Source organism: Lepidochelys olivacea, assembly GCF_965140295.1.
Source record: "Lepidochelys olivacea isolate rLepOli2 genome assembly, chromosome: 2".
Lineage (NCBI taxonomy): Eukaryota > Metazoa > Chordata > Testudines > Cheloniidae > Lepidochelys > Lepidochelys olivacea.
In genome coordinates, this window is record NC_140412.1 from 211212418 (window position 1) to 211234187 (window position 21770).

General features: G+C 39.1%; 1 protein-coding gene across 1 annotated transcript in view; it reads left to right on the forward strand.

Annotated features, from left to right (window-relative positions):
- RAPGEF5 (Rap guanine nucleotide exchange factor 5) overlaps window positions 1-21770 on the forward strand; it is a 218244-nt gene that overhangs the window by 181231 nt on the left and 15243 nt on the right. The window contains exons 16-23 of the mRNA XM_084618683.1: window positions 668-746; window positions 5205-5354; window positions 8120-8217; window positions 9942-10064; window positions 13149-13327; window positions 17405-17495; window positions 19931-19981; window positions 21084-21171. Coding sequence (XP_084474809.1) covers window positions 668-746; window positions 5205-5354; window positions 8120-8217; window positions 9942-10064; window positions 13149-13327; window positions 17405-17495; window positions 19931-19981; window positions 21084-21171 — 859 coding nt within the window. The remainder of the gene's footprint in view (window positions 1-667; window positions 747-5204; window positions 5355-8119; window positions 8218-9941; window positions 10065-13148; window positions 13328-17404; window positions 17496-19930; window positions 19982-21083; window positions 21172-21770) is intronic.

A 21770-nucleotide genomic window follows, 5' to 3' on the forward strand; every position in this document is an offset into this window, starting at 1 on the left:
CAGCATTCAATAGGAGCCTAACAGCATGCCCTTTCCTGGCTGGATAGATACAGGTTTGAATTCAGGAAGACAGACACAAACAAATCTAGCAGACATTGGCTACAAATGTCAGGTAGTCAGTCAGAGTAAAGGGAGTTGTGCTGGGACAGGGACACACACACACACAGAGAAACATGAATTTGTGCCTATTTAACTAGAAGGAAAGGATACAAAAGGGGGGTGTCAACATAAGCGCTACATGGCAGTGAATTGCTGTGCTCATGAAATTCACTGGACTGAAGTTGAGGTGTGTAATAAGCTTAAAAATATCATTTTGGAAATGTAGAAAGCAGAAAATGAGATTGTAGAGAAATTGCTGACTAGGCCAATTGACAGTTGCTATTTAGGACCGTATGTAAGAAATGAACTGTGAATGTGATTAGAGCCCCTTGCAATGTTTGCACTGCTTAGCCTAGACATGTTTAACTTCCTCAGAATTCCTCACCTCTACTGTTGTTGTTAAGTAAGACAACTCCCACTTTATTTGTCCAACAATGGATGGGTGGATTTCCTATGAACACATTTTGGCTAGTCATATCTAGAGCGTTCTACATGCAGTTATTGCTTTGTAAAGGGCAGGAACACATACATTCATTGTTCTTTTTTTAATTTATTTATCCCTTCTTAGAATAAAGCCTTTTTCCACCAATTCAGTCTCAAGGAGAATTGGCATCAGCACAAAGGCACCATGAATGAAACAGAGGAAAGTAAGTATGATTTAGAAGCATTAGAGGAAAAGCTCAGTGCAACACCTCTAAATATTGGTACAAGAATATTTCTACATAAAGGCTTCCCTTAAGGAACATTTTCAATTACAAACTTACAACTTCTGAATAATAACCTGGAACTATAAAAAAAGAAAGATCTAATGCAGTGAGAATACATTTCTGTCTGATGCCTTATGCAGGGCTCCAACTGTAACATGATGTCTCAGGGGCCCCTTTTTTCCTCTCTTCCTTTCCCACCCCAGCATCTCAGTAACAAAGGTATGTGACTCACAAGAGTGCTGGCAAGAGATTGGACTTTATTTCCAGGCTTTTGATATGGCTCCAGATTGCAAAAGGTTAATATTCCTGTCACCTGAGGGCTCCTGGCTCCAATATCTATTGTTACAATCTTCTCCCCCAAAACTTGTTTGCAAGTGGAATGCAACACGCCCCTTCACATTAATATCATCCATTACAAAATGCACTTCGCCTTCATTGTTGGTAATGCAATAATAAAGTGAAGCATTATGCATTGACAGCTTTATGGGACTGAGGGAGAGAGGACAATTATATTATGGCTCCAGATTGTTGTGTGAGGTGAAACTACTGTGTATAGAGACACTAGACCCATGCTTAAGCAGAGAACACCAGAGTGAAGTCCCTCACTTTATTAAGTCACTCCTGCAACATTTTCTAGTCCACAACGGTAACTGAAGGTCCAAAAACTCTACAAGTTCAACTCAGATCAGAGTATAATTAATGCCCATTTATGGTTATCATAACTGTGCTCTTTAAATATTCAGAGAAGTATTTCCCTGTGGTGCTCTCTAGGATTACCTTATAGCTCTCTAGGGTTACCTTATACTACCTAACTTGTGGCTTGACGTTCAGATTTGTTGGGATTTCAGGCCCACAAGACAACCTCTAAAAATTTCACGGTGAGATCCTCACCCCTGCTCTGGCTCCTTTATGACATATAAAAGGGCCAAAGTAGTATAAAGGGGCCCTCAAAGCCCCATATGCAGCTGGAGGAAGATTCTCTTGAAGTAGGAACTGAAGCAGACAGTCATAAGACTTCCACCCTTGGAGTGCCAGGATGGGGCGCTGTGGTCAGGAGAGACATATCAGGGTTGTGGATGCTGCAGGTAGTGCTGCAGTCCATAGGGCATTCTGGGGAGGCTGCTGTAACTTACACAGACCTCCAGCTCGGTCTAAATTATACTGGAGGCCTCTTGGGCCGGGGAGCAGCCCAGGATCAGAATAGTGCAAAGGTGATTTAAAACTAACTTAGTCCACACCCTACTTCCCCTAGACTCTGAGTTCTGTTCTGTACTTCGTAAAGTAGGTGCAGCGTGGCATCTCTAGGCTTTCAGTGGCTCCATAGCAATAGCAACCACAGATGTGACATTCAAAATATGAGTGGGGAATAAAGTTTGGGCAGGCCGTAAAGGTGACAGTTCATGAGTACCTGACATCTAGTGTGGTCCAGATCCATTTAAAGTAAGGGAGACATTATTGGCCCAATTTAAAATTAAAGATTGTGTTTGCTGTTGGTCCCCATCACTGCCCCTTCTCCCCCACCCCCAATGGCAGAGAATCCTGGAGGAGGGGGGAAGACATTTCAGCCAAGAGGAAAATCACTGGCTTTTCTGGTAACCATTGTAGGCAGGTCTGATAACACTTTCCATAGGGAAGTCAAATAATCCTGTCAATTTCCACCCTGCCCCTTTTTTTTTTTTTTACAGCTGGTATCATAAAGATGATGTGTACCTTTTCATGACTTTTAGCTATTCCAAAGACAGATTCTGTCACAGGATGAACACCTGATTTACTGCCTGCCAACAGAGACAGGCTAACAAAAAATTCTTACATCAACCAACTGAGATGTTTTTGTAAGGGTTAAAATTTAAGGTTCTCTCTCCTCCTCTACTTCAAACAACAAAATTGTGGTTTTTCACTAGAGAAAAGTTGCTGACCAACATCCTCTAGTGTAGCATAAGTTAATGAAAATGCCTTGCAGTTGGAAAGGTTTGTGAAGCAGAGGCAGAGCTATTGTTGTATACATCTGTCAGTAGAGACAAAAGAAATCTCATTTGTAGAGGAGAGAAAGAATCATCTCTATACTTTTGTTGTCTCAGTCTGTCTGTAGGAAAAAAACCTAAATTATAGGTTAAAAAAAACAATGATTAATGAAGCACCAAAGTGAGTACAAAATAAAGACCATCCTGGTAGTGAGCTTCATTGACAGATGATGTCATTTTTGAAATACTGATTATACATGTCTGGTGGTGTGTTTCTCTTCTCTTACATTACTACTACAATCCACATGACTGACTAAGATTTCAGTTCTGCAAAACCTGGGTGCCTGAAATTTTGTAACAGAAACAAGAGAAGTACTAACTGAGCTGATCCTATGACGATGCGGTTACTGTCATGCCAGACAAACCCATTTCAAGATAGACCTTTGAATTCTTTCTCCTTAGACCAGCTGAAAGGTTATTACTGAGAGTTATTGAGTACCTGAATCTCCCTTTGACTTCAATGGAAGTTACAGGCACTTTGGCAGTTCTCCAGATCAGTCCCTTATAGGTGTGATGCACATGTTCCAAAAAGGAGCTGTACTTGAACTAATTATACTGCTGTTAGAACAGTCCCCACGTCTGCTAAGATGTTATGGTGATGTGTATGTGATTTGGATGGCTAGCTAGGTAAGTTAGATAAATGGATTGATGGAGGAAGACTAGAGAGAGCCACTCTTAGAACTTCAAAGGTGAAGTTCAAAATAAGCAAGGTGGAAGATCTGAAGTATACAGAAAGAATTATGATTCTTCTGATCCTGAAAGAAAGGAAGCAAAAAATATCAACAGCTGAGCTTGAAAAGGAAAAAGAGAGAAGAGGAAACTTGTCTTCAAAGTATCCAAAATAAAAGTAAAGGAGTACATGTGGCACCTTAGAGACTAACCAATTTATTTGAGCATAAGCTTTCGTGAGCTACAGCTCACTTCATCGGATGCATACTGTGGAAAGTACAGAAGACGTTTTTATACACACAAACCATGAAAAAATGGGTGATTATCACTACAAAAGGTTTTCTCTCCCCCCACCCCACTCTCCTTCTGGTAATAGCTTATCTAAAGTGATCACTCTCCTTACAATGTGTATGATAATCAAGGTGGGCCATTTCCAGCACAAATCCAGGTTTTCTCCCCTCCCCCCCCAACACACACACAAACCCACTCTCCTGTTGATAATAGCTTATCTAAAGTGATGACTCCAATTTGCAAATGAATTCCAATTCAGCAGTCTCTCGCTGGAGTCTGGATTTGAAGTTTTTCTGTTGTAATATCGCAACTTTCATGTCTGTAATCGCGTGACCAGAGAGACTGCAGTGTTCTCTGACTGGTTTATGAATTTTATAATTCTTGACATCTGATTTGTGTCCATTTATTCTTTTACATAGAGACTGTCCAGTTTGGTCACGCGATTACAGACATGGTCAAACTGGACAGTCTCTACGTAAAAGAATAAATGGACACAAATCAGATGTCAAGAATTATAACATTCATAAACCAGTCGGAGAACTTCAGTCTCTCTGGTCACGCGATTATAGACATGAAAGTTGCGATATTACAACAGAAAAACTTCAAATCCAGACTCCAGCGAGAGACTGCTGAATTGGAATTCATTTGCAAATTGGATACAATTAACTTAGGCTTGAATAGAGACTGGGAGTGGCTACGTCATTATGCAAGGTAACCTATTTCCCCTTGTTTTTTCCTACCCCCTCCCCCGTCCCCCCAGACGTTCTTGTTAAACCCTGGATTTGTGCTGGAAATGGCCCACCTTGATTATCATACACATTGTAAGGAGAGTGATCACTTTACATAAGCTATTATCAGCAGGAGAGTGGGGTGAGGGGGGAGAGAAAACCTTTTGTAGTGATAATCACCCATTTTTTCATGGTTTGTGTGTATAAAAACGTCTTCTGTACTTTCCACAGTATGCATCCGATGAAGTGAGCTGTAGCTCATAAAAGCTTATGCTCAAATAAATTGGTTAGTCTCTAAGGTGCCACAAGTACTCCTTTTCTTTTTGCAAATACAGACTAACACAGCTGTTACTCTGAAACCTGTCAAAATAAAAGTGTTAGAGATTACCTGCTCTGCAGTAAATATCTACAGGAATTCTAACTGTATGTTGGTGAAGCACTATACTGTTCTTTATTATGTCCTTGTGATTTCCCAGGGAGAGGAGGAAGGGAAAAATGATGATGTTTGTGTTAAGAGGTTCGTGTGCCTGTAGGTCAATGTACTGCAACAGTAGCTACTGCTGTCAAAGATTATTGTCAAACAGAATAACAGCCAAGGCATTGCCACAGTTTGGTTTGTGAAATTCTTCCACCTCCTGGTAGTATATGTCCTCATCTATTTATGGACATTTCTTTCTTCCTTTGTGCAGTTTTCTGCCGTGTATATATAACAGAACATTCCTATGTCAGCGTAAAAACTAAAGCATCCACTTCAGCTCAGGAGATACTGAAAATTATAGCAGAAAAAATCCAGCATGCAGAGGAGGACCTGACTCTGGTTACTGTCGCATTCTCTGGGGGTAAATAATTTTCACTCATCTAACCTTTTACTGTATCTCATGTATAAAAACATAGTTGAGATTTTCAGGTGCAAGGATGTAACTGTTCCAGTATGAGTCCACAGCTGGATGACCATAGTAACAATAAGGAGCTGCCTACCAGAGAGTTGTTTCCATGACAACAGCTAATTCTTGGGTACAGTAGGTTATTGCATTTCCTCACCCGGATAGGAGTGCAAAGGACTTTCAGTGATTAGAAATATGTTATAAGGTTTTTCCACAGATAAGCCTCCTAGTTTTATATTTAAATGAACTTGGGAAGGTCTTGAGGTATGACTTGCCTTAAAATGAGGATGAGTAGCATTGTGTGCTAGAGGGATAAGTTATGAATTTTCTGTAATGGGTGGATGAGGGAATGGTAGAAAATGTTTAAAATGTTGCTATTTGAAGCAATCCAAGTAATACTTTCTCTGATTAAAGGCTGTTGGGATTATCCTAATTTGTAGCTTTTTTTTTTTTCTTATTTTAGTCGTTCTTGCTTAACAAAGAAAGGTTTATTTTCTCTTTCAAGGGAGATCACACAAATCACAGGCTGACACTATTGATCTATTTGACCTGCCTGGCCCCATCATTTCCTTTGGTGTCTGTCAGATCTTAAGATCTTTGGGAAGCTGTTTTGCTTATAGTTTGGGCCCTACCAAATTCACAGCCATGAAAAATGCGTAATGGACCGTGAAATCTAGTCTTGTGTGCCTTTACCGTGTACCATATAGATTTCACGGGGGAGACCAATGTTTCTCAAATTGGGGGTCCTGACCCAAAAGGGAGTTGCAGGGGGTCACAGGATTATTTTCGGGGTGTCACAGTATTGCCACCCTTACTTCTGCACGGCCTTCAGATCTGGGTGTTTGGAGAGCGGTGACTGTTTGCCGGGCACCCAGCTCTGAAGGCAGCGCCCTGCCAGCAGCAGTGCAGAGATAAGGGTGACAATACCACACCATACCACCCTTATCTGTGCGCTGCTGCCTTCAGAGCTGGGCGGATAGAGAGTGGCGGCTGCTGACTGAGGGCCCAGCTCTGCAGGCAGCAGCGCAGTAGTAAGGGTGGCAATATCATACCATGCCATCCTTCTTTCTGCACTGCCACTGGTGGCAGCTCTGCCTTCAGAGTTGGGCTCCCAGCCAGCAGCCGCTGCTCTCCAGCTGCCCAGTAAGTAAGGGTAGAAGTACTGCAACCGCCCCCTACAATAACCTTGCAGCACCTCCCACACACCGCACAACTCCTCTATGGGTCAGGACCCCTACAATTACAACCTGGTGAAATTTCAGATTTAAATATCTGAAATCATGAAATTTATGATTTTTAAAATCCTATCACCTAAAATTGACCAAAAAGGACCGTGAATTTGAGAGGGCCCTACTTATAGTATCCCTTGTTACTCTTAGTGAATACAAAGATGGTGATTTAACTAGTTGCATAACAATAAGAAGCTGGATCTACAAAAGAGGCTAATGAATAGATTTAAAATGTATGGGCCAGGTCCTCAGCTGGCATAAATTGGTGTAGCTCCATTGAAGTTGAGGATCTAGTCCTATATGTACTCACCTAAAATGGATAAATACAATAAATTATGGCACATTAATTTATCTCATTCAAAACATAAGGTCAAAGTGTCCCTCCCCACCCCATGCAGATCCCAAACAAATTTTGTGCAGGGTACCCATGCAAGTGTTGAGGGGATGACATCCTGCCCCTGCAACCCAGAGCCTGCGTGAGGAGCAGCCATGCTACCACATTTAAGAGGGAGTTTTGGCCAGCAGATCCACATAATATCCAAACATACTTGTCGTGCCCTTGCCTGTGCCCTAACGTGCCTGAAGTGCCTTCTTAGAACTGCAAAACAACAGTGGTTCTGCTGCTTTTCAGGTCTTGTGCGTCTGTGTAACTAGGAGGCAGGATTTGCTGCTAAATAATAACGGTGATAACTTCATTGCTAGCTTTGATAGCTAAAGAAAACCAGCAATTCATAAATAATGAAGCATAGTATTATCTAACAGCCTATATATGCTTGTTTCTAGAGAAAGAACTAAAATAATAATCACTACTGCTTGTCTGATAAATTTCAAAAGGAATTAAAAACCAACAATAAGAATGTCACTTGTTCAAGAACATTTGTAAGCCACAAATTGTTACCTCTTCTCCTTGATTAATTCATTCAGTGCTATCAAAACTAAGGTGTCCTGATTGTTATATACTATCAGTAGCATGGTCTGTGCATAACTCCCATGTATTTCCCTTTTCTGGTTGTTATAACATCTGCATGAGTTAGAGATCTGCTGCATCTTTTGTTTGTGTCAGCAATGTAAATGTTAAAGATGTAATTTTTATTAAACCACTTGATTAAATAAATGAGGATGTTTTCATTCAAAATGATTTCAAAACTTTTTACTCCTTGTAAATAGTGGTTCAAATGTAAATGTATCATTTACTACTAAGGAGCTGAAAGCACTTATGCAGATTGGCACAGACCTGAATAATTCAGCTTCATGGACATCTTGCTTTGATTGTATTTACTGTACGCCACATAGATAGTGGTATCTCGAGCCTGGTGGATAAATGGGAGCAGGTTGAGTAAATCATTAAATACTACGTACAATACTCGGTTACAATTGCGAAAACAAATTTTCCTTGTGGCATTTGTTTGCATGTGGAACTTCGTTATTTATGTAGCATGTAGACTTCTATTCTGAGGCTTCTAACTTTTTTTTAATATATATATTTTAAAGAAAAACACGAACTACAACCAAATGACCCGGCTATCTCAAAATCTCTCGAGGCAACCAGTCGGATGTTTGTCTACAGAAAAGATCTGACTGAGACTTTGGTAAGACTGTATGATCTCAAGCTGTATAATGGTTGACTTGTCTGATTCCAAGTCTAAGCCGAGTAGTTTTTCAATTATAATGATACTTTCAGTGTACAATTTATTTTTCCAATTTCCTTAATAAAACTTGTCTGGACTTATTTGCAGAAAGGCAGCTGTAGCATAAATAACTGCCAAAGTCTCTTTCTGTAATTTATTGAGCTAATTGTCCCTTTTAAAATAAATGTTCCTGAATTTGAGTGTCTTTACTAAACAGCAGTGGAATTAGTTAATGTGTCAGATAGGCTTAAGCTTTTATACCCATTTAAAGGGTTTGGTCAATTCATTGACATTTGTTAAGAGAGAAAAATTAAAAGTCAAATAGTGCTTGGTCCGTGTGCAGGGATGGAAATGGGGTGGGGATGGAGAGAACCAGTGTAAGGAGCCTTATTTCCTTGTGCCTCAGCCACTTTTTAGGGCCAATGCATAATAGCCTTTTTCATGCTCTGCTGCGTTCAGCATCTGTTCCTCCCTAGGATGGCTACTGCACAAAGAGGCTTATGTCTGCCAGGGGAACTAGGCAGACCCGCAGAGTGAACCCATGCTCCTAGGTGCATTCCCTCTCAGAGTATCTCTTGGGGTGGTGCTACTATACACCACCTGCAGTGTAGACCAGCACCTGTCAGGCACAGTTAGGTCCTCGATAAATGAACTTTTCAACAATCTTTTGCCGACATTGCAACTATGTAGAAACAAGTGTATGAGTATTCCAACTGCTGTGGTACATTATCAGTATAATTAGACTTCATGAATTTGTCCTATGCAAGAGAAATGTCTAGTTGCATTTTACTGGATGAGCTGACATGCTGTTATCATCATGTATCTTCCACATTGTTTGCAGACTGTTAGCCACCTTTAAAATATGTTACTAGCAAAACGTCCCCAGCAAGCGATAAGCAATCTAGTTTAATTAGTTACAGAGAGTTTTGTGGAGGGTTTTAAATTTTATTTTGTATCTGTCAAAAAAAAGCACTAAAATGATGTCTCAACTGATCAAAATCAGCTTTCATCTGGGCAGACGACTTTTGCCAAATTTCAGACTGATGACATAAAAATGAGAGAGAAACCTTTTTGAAAATCAAATTTACAATAGCAATGGCAAATGATCCTCAACTCCAGTGGTCTTAATGAGTTCCACAGTAATACGCTCAGTAATTTTTGTGAATTAGGCCTCACAATTTTTTATTGCTGCCTGACAGTTGCACTCAAAGTAAGCCATTTTTCATCACAAAATTGATGGTTTTATGTAACTTGTAAATGTGCGTTCTGGGATGCAAGTACGTTATATGTATATTCTGTACTATAAATCTGGTCTGTTTCCTTACTGGAACTCACCGTAACATTGTCTTTATTTTTAATACAAAACTTGCTGGAGCATTATTTCTGATAACAGGCCATAGTGAGTCCAAGGATTTTACTTTCATTACGCTGTCTGCCTGGTCAGTGTTTTATAATCACGTTTTAGAGAGAGAGAGGGCCTAATGCAATAAGAAGACATTGATCACGTTCTCCTGTTTGTTAAACAGGCTGTAACTCATTGAAGGTGGACAGTATGATGAAAAAATTAAGTGCACTCGGGGAGATTACTTTCTCAATGTTGGGCTTTTACTTCAGTGCAGTAGCTAATTCAGGGCAGAGCATCTGGGAATTGCTCAGGATCCTTTTGTTTCTGTCCATTGACTTAGAATCCATATGCTGAAAATGAGGAATCACTGCAAAGGTCTGTGAGAATTTTGGGAATTAACACCTGGGATCTTGCCTTAGAATTAACATACTTTGATTGGAGTCTCTTCAATTCAATTCATGAGGTAAGAAGCAGTAGCTTTAGTGTTATTGTATCACTAATTGTCGAAGTTGTTGTGGGGTTTTTTAATCAAAGGTACAAACATGAGTAAAATAAGTCAGTAGAAGTTAGAATATAGGCTACAGATGGGAAAAAGAATGTATCATTTAAAATTCATGCTGAAAGGTCTACTCTGTCTTTCATGTAGAGGAAACTGATGCAACATCATATCATTGTCATGACTTTGCAATGTCCTGATGTTGCATCATTATGTTTACGTTGTAACATAAGTATCACGACATCACAGTGCATCAGTATCACTGAGTGGGGAGAATATCACATAAGCCCCAGAAGATGTTTTGGCAACCTTTGATAGCCTGTAAATCTGTCCAGGAAAAATTGATGCATACAACTTCCCTATGTTGGGGCATCTTGTGTTTTCTTTGGTCATATGTGAAATTTTAAAATTGTATTGTTTTATATCTGAAAATAGAAAAGTAAGAAAAGTCTGTCTTTTGCACATAGTAATATTTCATTAAACGTGACTTTTTGATTGAGATCATAAAAGCCATACAATATTGGGGGGCGGGGGGAGGGGTGAAGTGTACACAGCCACATCTCCTCTGGAAGGGACTCCATTAATTTGTATCAAGTTATCACTTTAAGCACAATGTAACCTGTGATTTTAGCAAAGCCACTACATGCCAACCTAGTGTGCAGGACTTTAAACTGGATTCAGAGGGGGCAGGTGCCAAAAATCCATAAGTAAGCATAAAAAAGGGCTAGATGGCTTGGGGAGGGGATGGAGGAACATCTAAAATTACTATAGAGCCATAGGTCTTATTATCTATCCCTTTCTTAATGATTCCCAATGTTCTGTTAGCTTTTTTGACTGCAGCTGCACACTGAGTGGATGTTTTCAGAAAACTATCCACAATGACTCCAAGATCTCTTTCTTGAGTGGTAACAGCTAAGTTAGACGCCATCATTTTATATTTATAGGTGGTATTATGCTTTCCAATGTGCATTACTTTACATTTATCAGCATTGAATTACATCTACCATTTTGCTGCCCAGTCAACCAGTTTTGTGAGATCTCTTTGTAACTCTTCGCAGTCTGCTTTGGACTTAACTATCTTGAGTAGTTTTGTATCTGCAAATTTTGCCACCTCACCTCCTTCCTGACCTCAAACCTTTTTGATGTCTATAGTGAAACACTTCCTCCCTTTTTCCCCCCTGCCTATCCTTTCTGAACAAACTATATCCCTCTATACCAATATCCCAGGCATGAGACTTATCCCACCAAGTCTCTGTAATGCCAATTAAGTCATAATTTATGTCATGGACTAATACACAGGAAGAACTGGAAGTATTTCCCATACTCCTTGTATTTGTATATATACATTAAGAAGATGAGCAGATTCCCCTTCTAAACATAAGAACAGCCATACTGGGTCAGACTGAAGGTCCATCTAGCCCAGTATCCTATCTTCCAATAGTGGCCAATGCCAGGTGCTTCAGAGTGAATGAACAGAACAGGTAATCATCAAATGTTCCATCCCCTATTGCCCATTACCAGCTTCTGGCAAATAGAGGCTAGGGACACCATCTCTGCCTATCCAGGCTAATAGCCGTTGATGGACCTATCCGTCATGAATTTATCTAGTTCTTTTTAGAACCCTGTTATAGTCTTGGCCTTCACAACATCCTCTGGCCAGGATTGGTTGACTGTGCATTGCGTAAAGGAATACTTCCTTTTGTTTGTTTTAAACCTGCTGCCTATTAATTTCATTTGGTGACCCCTAGTTCTTATGTTATGAGAAGGAATACATAACGCTTCCTTATTTACTTTTGCGACACCAGTCATGATTTTATAGACCTCTATCATATCCCCCCATAGTCGTCTCTTTTTCAAGATGAAAAGTCCCAATCTTATAAATCTCTCCTCATATGGAAGCTGTTCCATACCCCTAATAGTTTTTGTTGCCCTTTTCTGTACATTTTCCAATTCCAATACGTCTTTTTTGAGATGGGGCGACCATATCTGCACACAGTATTCAAGATGTGGGCGTACCATGGATTTATATAGAGGCAATATGATATTTTCTGTCTTATGGTATAGATCAGTGCAGGGGGCTGGACTTGATGACTTCTCGAGGTCCCTTCCAGGCCTACATTTATGAGATTCTAAAATTGCACAATCACTTAAGGTCCACTCCAGTGCCCCATGTGCCTTTCCACTGACTTTAATGGGCATTGCAACGAGCCCTCTAAAGCAGTGCTACTCAAAGTGGTGGTCCGCGGACCGGTGCTGGTTCGCGAGCCATCAGCTGCCGGTCTGCACGCACATTGGAAAAAATATTGCCGGTCCCCCACATCAGATAGCTGGAGAAGCACTGCTCTAACACACAGTCCTGAGTAATCCAGAAGTCTCATGGGAATGAGGTGGATGGAAGAAATAGGGCCAGTGCAACAGAAATGTCAAAATCAAAATAGTAGTGAATCATCAACTGAAAAGTGTGGTGCCCCATTGAGAATAAGAGGAAGAATGTGACATCTTCCATTGCCTTTCATCTTAGATCTGTTCTCTGAGCTTTCCTCTAAGTTCCATTTAGAAACTTAGAAGTTCTATTTAGAAACTTTAAAACTACAAATGGGTGAACTTGTTCAGAAAAAAAAATAGGAGCCTTTCCCTTGCTCCCTGAAGCATTCGCTATTTTTAGAATCAAATCTGAAATGAACTTTTTTTAAGGTTCTGGGGAAGTTCAGGTGTGAGGAGTTTTTTAGACAAGCTAAAAATGATTAAATGTTGAGAGAGACAGACTATTCTTGTCCTATTTCCAGCTGTGACCAGAAGTAGAGCTGCAGGAAATCTCATAAAAACACTTTTATGGCAAGATTTCCAACCCACATGCAAATTAAAGAGGCTCTAAACTCCAAACCAGAACTTTGAACCATTTGAGATTAACTCATCACTGATTAAAATACCCCTTATAAATAGCAATTATTTCTTACCTAATCTATTTTTTTAAAATATATTTAATTTTAGATCATTTTAACTTCATTTACAGTTTTAAAAAGCCCTAATAATCCAATAATTGTGTTCCAGCAAGAGCTGATATACTTCACCTTCAGCAGACAGGGCAGTGGTGAAAACACTGTGAATCTTAGTCTTCTGCTTCAAAGATGCAATGAAGTACAACTTTGGGTAGCCACAGAGATACTCCTCTGCAGCCAGCTCTGTAAACGTGTACAGCTAGTGAAAAAATTCATCAAGATTGCTGCCCAGTAAGTAACTAAAGTTGAAACTGGAATCCTTCAATGAACATCTTTTATCTTTTCATTTGTGGGGGGAGAGAGACAAAGTGGTGAAAGGGAATTTGTTGTTTATTATCCCTTGTCTTTAAATGTTTAGTAAGTGTGATGTACACATAAAATGGTCTATAAATAACAATATTTAAACACTGGCCAAACCCAAGCATAATGCAGCTGTATGCTGTACAAGTCTTCATATATATATATATATGGCTGTTCTTTGTATCAAACAATGATGTCATGGCCTCTTGTGTGTTCTCTTCTAGCTGTTTAGTTTGATCTGTGAAGATCAAAGTCGCAAGCAGATATCACACAGGAATGCACAGGCTCCCACAAAAGACTTGTCATGACATTTGGCCACTTTTTCAGTCAGTTTTCCATCTATCTTTCTCGAAGTGTTTACAGCCTTTCTTGATAGTTGCTCTCCATTCAAGTCTTCCTCTTCAGCTCAGCCAATGCACCTACAACATGACCTGCAAAATTCAAGCTATTTCATCATCTTTTGATGAGACCACCAAACTCATTTGCAATGTTAACCTTAAGCCCATACCTCCAGAGATGAAAGACTACTCATACTGAGCTATTGCACAGTCTATTCCTCTTGAGTGCGCTTAATTTAACAAAACTGTTATATTATTTAGTTACTTACATTTGCCAAATTTTAACTGAGAATACTGGATGGGCCATTCCTGCTCCATTACTAGCCTTTATGGTATGCCTGTGGAACAGAATACAAGTAAATACTGTACATGGAGAGTTCATTTTGCTTTAATCACGCCTGTTTTAGCAACCAAGGGAATGAAGCTATTGAAACAAATGCAGCCATTCTCCTCACCTCTATCATACATTCGTATGTATGCAGTATGTGAATATTCATGTTCATAGAAAATGTATAATATGTTCCCATATCTATCCCTTCACCGATTGACTTGATTTAATTTGTTCTAAGAGAGGCAATTATATAGAGAAGGCCATTCTCTGCTAAACCAATGTCTTTGGTGAAGTGCATTCCATTAATCTAATATAATGTACTTAGAAATGCAATTTGTTTTGGTTTGCAAGTTTTGTGCTATCCAGCAATGCATTAATTTCCAGGCTTATCAATTACTAACTTTGTTCTTATTCTGTCTGAAAGGATTGATTTCATGTGGCTCACTGGCTTCCCCGGTAACACTAATTTGTATTCCTAGAAGAGTTTCATTGCTGTTTCCCATGAACAGGGATATATATGCCCCCTAGAGTCAGACATTGCTATGTCTGAGTTAATTCCATCTCTTTTAGGGGAATGTGAAGTTAAAGTTGCAGAAACCAAATATGGTAACTGGCAATTAATTTTTTTAATATATAATGCATTTTATATTTGCATTACTGATGTGCTCATCATTGTAGTATCTAGATATATAGATGCAGAGATGAGCTTGTACTTCATTCAAATGCTGCTCTAATCAGAAAAGTGACTCTCAAAAAGCAGCATTATAGGGTTCCATTTTTCTTGTATCTAACTAACTCCCAGAACAAATTGGTGCATGGGGAATGTTTGGGGTACAGTAGGGAGGGGAGTGGCTTGAGCTCAATGTGCTCAGGCTGCTCTAACTCTTACCAGGGCAGAGAGCCATAACCAGCTCTCTGATTGCCCTCTGTTCCGCTGCTCCCAGATGCTGAATGTAGCAGGAAATCTGACCTAACATCTCCCTGAGCTCCAGCTGGGTCAATGAAGGGCCATAACTTAAATCCCTGTGTTTGGTGCTCTTATACTGCACTGCTGAGTTCCCTAGAAATACCCAAAATAGATGAACAGGAGAATTTTATTTTAATATCGACAAATGTAAAAAGTAGAGAGAATGTTGTAAGAACATTGATTCCTACACTTTTACAAATTAGAAATTCTACCCAAAAATTAATGTTAACAAAGAAAGACGGAACCACTACTCTGGTTATACAGGAGAATTGTAGAAGCAATATTTAAGGAGAGTAGATGAAGTAAAGGGAATTATTGATCAGTTAGTCTAATATAGATGCCAGGTTATTTTCTTGAGGAAATAAATCTGTATGCACTTAGAAGTAATCCTCTTGATGAGGGGGAGAGAGAGAGAGAGAGAGGTAAGCATGCATTTGGAAAGAACAGATCATGACAATTGGATATAATTACAAGTTTGGTAAGCAAAATAGTACAGTGGACATAAACTCTGATTCAAAATTCACTAAAGTCAATGGAAGATTTGTAAAAACCAAAAGCATGAGACATTTCCTGCCATGAAGAGTTTAAGGCCATTCTAAGGCCTGGATCATGCAAACACATAGGATACGTCTACACAGCTATAACAGACCTGTTGGCCCAGGTTAGCTGACTCGGGCTCACAGGGTTCGGGCTGTGGGGGCTATAAAATTGCAGCATGTACGTTCAGGTTGCAGCCTGAGCTGTGAGACCCCTAAGGGTATATTTGCACTGCAGTGTAAGTCCAGGGCTAGGAGACTTGAGTTAGCAGGCTCTGAGTTTGTTAATCTAGGGCTTGAGTGTCTAACTCCAGGTTAGGAATTGTTGGACCTAGGGGTCCCGTGTCTATACTGTTATGCAGGCCCAAGTCCAACCACCCATATCCCAGACTTCCTAGTTCCCTCCCAAAATGTGACCACTCTAGCTCTTTGTGGTACAGTGTGTGAAATTCTCCACCAAACTTGACTGTCAGAGGACAAAAAAAGTCTTCCTGTGGGATTGTGGAATACACTTGGCAGACTCCCAGAGCACTAGTCCCTTTCGGTGGCCTTTACACTGCAAAGCAGTTGCACTTGAACCCTACTCTGGGTCCTGCCTTGACTCAGGCTCAGAACCTCCCCGCCTGTGTGGTCCTCCTATTACCCTGGGTCTGATCTCTGGGTTAGCATGACTGGTGTGTACACGAAACGGGTTAATCTTGAGCCTGAATTAAAACCCTGGGTTTACATTGCAATGTAGACATACCCTTAGGCACATACTTAACTTTACTTAAATGAGTAATCCCATTGAAGACAGTGGGACTACTCACGTGATTAACGTTAATTTTTATAGTTGAACTTCAGATTCAGTCTTGCTTGAGAATCTGCTTGAGAAAGTGGAATGATACTGTTTGGATAGCATACTATAGTTTGTGATTACATTTTGCTAATTGGTTAAAAGTAAATAGGGAATAATCATATATAGTAAACATGAAATTAGAGAGAGGTATCTAGCTGAATTTCACAGTTATCAGTAGTAGGGACCAGTAGTAACTAATAATTAATCTAGAGGGATATGTAAATTGAACATTTGCAGACAATAACAAATTGAGGGACTGCAAATACATTGGAGGGTAGAGAGAAAATACAGAATGACCTAAAGAGTTTACTGTTATGTGCAAACAACAATAAGGAGAGATTTAATTTAGATAAATGCAGAGTAATTCAACTAGGGAATACTAATACAAACCAAAGAAATATACAAGAGATTGTTTAAGAGCAGCATTGTGGAGAAGGTCCTTATGTGATAATAGATGACAAATTAAAGGCAAGGTCGAGGTGTGATGTTGCAAAAAATACATCTTATACAGGATTTGTGTTTATAGAGGAGTAGCACATGAGAAAATAGAAAAGTAAAGGTAGAAACTGCCCCCACTCCATATATATGCATTTCATTGGTAAGGCCAGAATTCAAGTACTGTGTACAGTTTTCCAGTATTTTCTGGTGGGGGGAGTGGGGAATTGATAAATTATGACAAAGAAGGATGACAAAAATGAAAAAAAGGATTGCAGGCCTTGACTGGGAAGAGAAATGAAGGGAAATGAATATGTATAACTACAGAAAAGATGATAAAGGAGGGTGAAAATATTTGTATAACAACACAATAGAGGGCAAGGAATCATTCTGTAGGGTAAAGGACTAGTAATCGTTTCAGTGTAGAGGACAATCTTGTAATAGTGCAGGAAAGTTGGACTTGATAACCTGGGATATCTTTCCATCCCAATTATCTATTATTCTCTGAGGAGTGGAAATCAGAGTGTAATGTCCATTTTCTAAAAAATATTATTATTCTACAGCTGCAAAGCCCAAAGAAACCTGAACTCATTCTTTGCCATTGTTATGGGTCTCAACACTGCATCTGTCAGCCGGCTGTCTCAAACCTGGGAGGTAAGCCATGTCTTTGTATCTTTTCAGTCTTGTCAAAACTATATTTTGCACAAGCTTTTGATGGTGGTTTTGTTTTTTTTTAAGATACTAGCTCTACATACTGAAATCAAGTGTGAGGAAAATGGTGGTGGTGGGAGGTGTCAGTATATAGATGTCTACATTACCTGTAAATGCAGACTACCTGAGAATACTAGTGGATCTAAATCTATTCTTGCAGAAATTTTAAATAAGGACAAAGCAAAGAGAGGTATCCAAGATCAGATGAGTTACCCATAAAGGTCTAGAAATTATTATTAGTACAATTTTGAACTATGGTGGAGAAGACTAGTTAAATTTAAGTAAGGAATGGATTCCAAAGAAACAGAATCATTACATATGGAAGAGTTTCATTTAAAATTTTACAAAATAAAAAGAGACCCCCCATAAGGGTAACCTTCGATTAAACTCTTGCCCAGTTGTTTATTTTAGCAACAAGTTTAGGAAATGGGAAATGAATAAGTAACATATTTAAAAACCTAGATTAATGGTTAAAGAAGCTACAAGTTGCCAAAAGAGGAGGGGATATTAAGAGGGGGATTCCACTGGGATCTGTGTTTATACTGCTGCTGTTTCCATCAAAATAAATTACTGAGTGGTAATACCAGCAAACTAATTATATTTTCGGATTACCCAAAATCAGGGAAGTGTTGACTGGTATTACAGAATAAACCACAAGCAGGCGATAATCCAAAGGATTTGAATCTGTAATGCAAACAAGAATACGGTGCCTGCAATGGACACTGTCAAAAATACCCTCAAGCACAACCAGCAGAATTCAAACATCAGAAAGGGGCTTATACTCAGCCATATTAAGAGTGAAGTCATCCCCTCCCATACAAAATAACATGGAAAGAAAAATGAACTGTATATGTCAATGACTAATGCTGTGGGGAAACAAGAGCCAACAATTCCCAGTATGGGGAGGAGCTTGTAGGAGCCCAGAAAGGCAAAGGGTAGGAATCCAGTAAATGATTGGATGGCTCAAAATCTTCAGAGAAATCTGCAAATCTTGGGGCATCCGCACAGAAAGTGAGCCATTCTGCATTACTTCCTAAACCACCATTCCCACCAGCAGTGCTGCTCACTCAGGAGCTAAACTACCATTGCCTACCTGTTGGGGCCTGCGTTCATCCCACTCTTTGAGGGGTAAGGTAAAAAGGTGTGGACTGGGAGTAAATACTGGAGAAAAGGTACCCTGCATATCTACTCTGGAGCAGCAGAACTGCAGCAGTTTTGCTGCTTTGGAAATGTGTTCTGTGCTTCTGATGTATTTCAGTCTCTAAGAATAAAATGTGTTGTTTATCTGAACAAGTACAATACTTATTAGTGGATCAGCAATGGATAAGGTGTCTTTCTTATACACTCTGTGTGTGCATGTGAATAAATATGATAAAATACACACACCGTTTTTTTCCTTTTTGAAATGTGTGTAGCTACAGTTGTTTGCCTGGCATTCTTTAAATTGGCAAAATTTTACTACAGAAAAATTTCAAAATCCAAAAGCTTGTATGCATCAGTAATTTGAATTCTAGGAAATAGAGAGCAATGCTTATAAATTAATCACAATTACTTATTCATGCAAATTAAGTCACCTAAGTTCAAGCAGCCAGTTATACACCAACCTATGCTGAATATGCACTTGCATTCTTAAATAGAGGGCTGCATTCCCAGGCATGCCCTACTATTTTTGTGCTCAATATAGTGTGTTTTAAGGCATCTAACTTCCTCTGGTTGAAGATATTAAAATCTGCGCAAGTGCAATTCCACATGCAGTTCTTTTAGGTGTGCAGTTGCTAGTGTTTTAATCATACAGCAAGGTACATCTTTTAAAAATTGAGGGTATAATCCTGCAAAATTTACTCATGTGAGTAGTCTCAGTGGGCCTGATTCGCCTCCCAGTTACATCAGTGTATATCAGGAGTAACTGAGGTTAGTGTGAGACAAGAATCTGCCCATTGACTTGTAGGATTGGACCCTGAGCCCACATTTTAGGAAAAGAGTTAGGAGATTATTGAAATGGCATCTGAATTATTGAATATTTAAATTGTCAGCCTGTGTTGTTGTTTCCATCTTCACAAATGTATTAAGACAAATGGGGCAGACATGGAAGTTAGTGAGGAAGATGAAAACAGATGTTCAGAAGCAATTTTCATAAAAGAATCATGACTGTGTCGAATCTCAAAAGGCAAGACTGCTAAATCTAATACACTGGTATAGCTCTAAACATTATTCATAGCTGCAGATTTCAGTACTGGGAAAAGAATGATAATTGACTGGGGAAGTGGCTTGGTGCTATTTGACACTTCACACATGACAGACAATCTCAGAAAGAAAAACTGTATTTTTCTGCATATTTGATTTATTTAGTCCCATTTTCTTTTTCCCCCCGACCTCAGAAAATCCCTGGGAAGTTTAAGAAACTCTTCACTGAACTTGAAAGTTTGACAGTAAGTACAGTGCGAGTGCCAGAAAAAATTAGCTCCCCAGGTGTTCCCTCTCTAACTTATTTCTGGTGGAACTGACTGCCATTGTCTAAAATTGAGATTGCCTTTCTCTGATCATGGTTTGCCACAGACCGCACACATCTCAGTAGTGCTGCAGTGGTCTCAAAAAAGAGTAAATACACTAATTCTCCTGGACTTGGCACAGGGGGGAAATAAAGACCCAAAGTCTATGCTTGGTTTTCCGGGTGTAAATCTGGAAGTAATTCCATTGCCATGGTAGCTAATCACCAGTCTCTTGCTACCCAACCAAAGATGTTCAGAATCTGTCATTTATTTTTTTGTAATAAGAGTCTGTAGAAAGAGAGAATAGGCATGAAAAGGGGGGTGGGGGAGGAATCAAAAGTTTAAAGCCAGACTTTGCCTCCCTTACTTCTGTTGTGAGATACTCCTCAGCATGAGTATTTCCTTTGCCTTTCCTGAGGCTAGCAAGGTTACCACTGAATTGAGTAAGAATGGCAAAATCTGTCCCTTAATGATTGTTTCATTTTTACATAATTATCACAATTGGAATTCTTATACAATAATTACATGTCCTCAAGTTAGAAATGTTTATAAATATAAACTTAATAGTATGTACTATTTTAGAGTTTTAGAATTACAGTACTTACGTTTCATAGAACCACTCAGCTGCCTGCTGTTATTTTGTTCTTTAAGATATCTGATATGTGTTGTATTGTTTAATGAGTTAATTTTTCACTGGAAAAATGGCACTTGTTAGGACCGATTCTGTTCGATATTAAGTTGATGAGATTAGAGGTTATGTGGGAAAATTACAGAACAGTCAAATGGTGAATTTCTCATATAGCTATCTCCTATTTTAGAACCATTTCATGTACAGGAATATAATCATTTCTATTTCCTTCATTGTTTACATTTCCTATTCAGTTTAGTAAGTCACCTCTCCTAGGAAACCTTTATCTACCTCATTTCCCAAAGAACCTTTTATATCTAAATCACGTTCAGTTCAGAAGCCTATAATGGATTTAGAATTGCTCTTTTTATAACCTATTGATTTTTCTCTTTTATTACTAAAATGATTTTGCAGGACCCTTCTCTGAATCACAAAGCCTACAGAGATGCATTCAAGAAAATGAAGTCTCCAAAAATTCCTTTCATGCCCTTACTTCTGAAAGGTAATGTTAAATCTTATCTGCCCTTTTTTGCCATGTAATTCCATCTACAGAAATTTGTAGTGGTTAGTTACTGTAAGTGTAAGGTGATTTTTTCCCACATGTTGTTTCATGGTAAGTATAGATATAATATGTATGAGACTTCAGTAGCACTTGCTTTGGATAATAAACAGTTGCCTTCTAAAAAATAGGTAAGAATCACATTTTTTTTCAAATGCTTTGAAACTTTAGAGCCTTCCCAGTCACCTACTGATAATACAGTCCCTCTGAGCTATGAGTGTGAAACCTTGGGGCTAGAGAAAATAACTTGCGTATCTCTTGAGTGGCACCACCTGGCTGTGGATGATACATGAAAACAACATTGATGGGTACCAATGGGAGAAAAGTCAAACGTTACTTAGCCAGAGGAGAGGTTATGATTGATTTAATGGATATTGAACTGGATTTAATTGAATTGGATTTAACTGGATTTAACTCTCCCATTTATCTATCAAACATACATGGTGCTTATGAATGGGGAGGATTTGGGAATCAACCCCTTACACCCTGTGAATTCTGAGAAAGACAATGAACTATTTAACATAGTTAAGTAGCCAATTAAG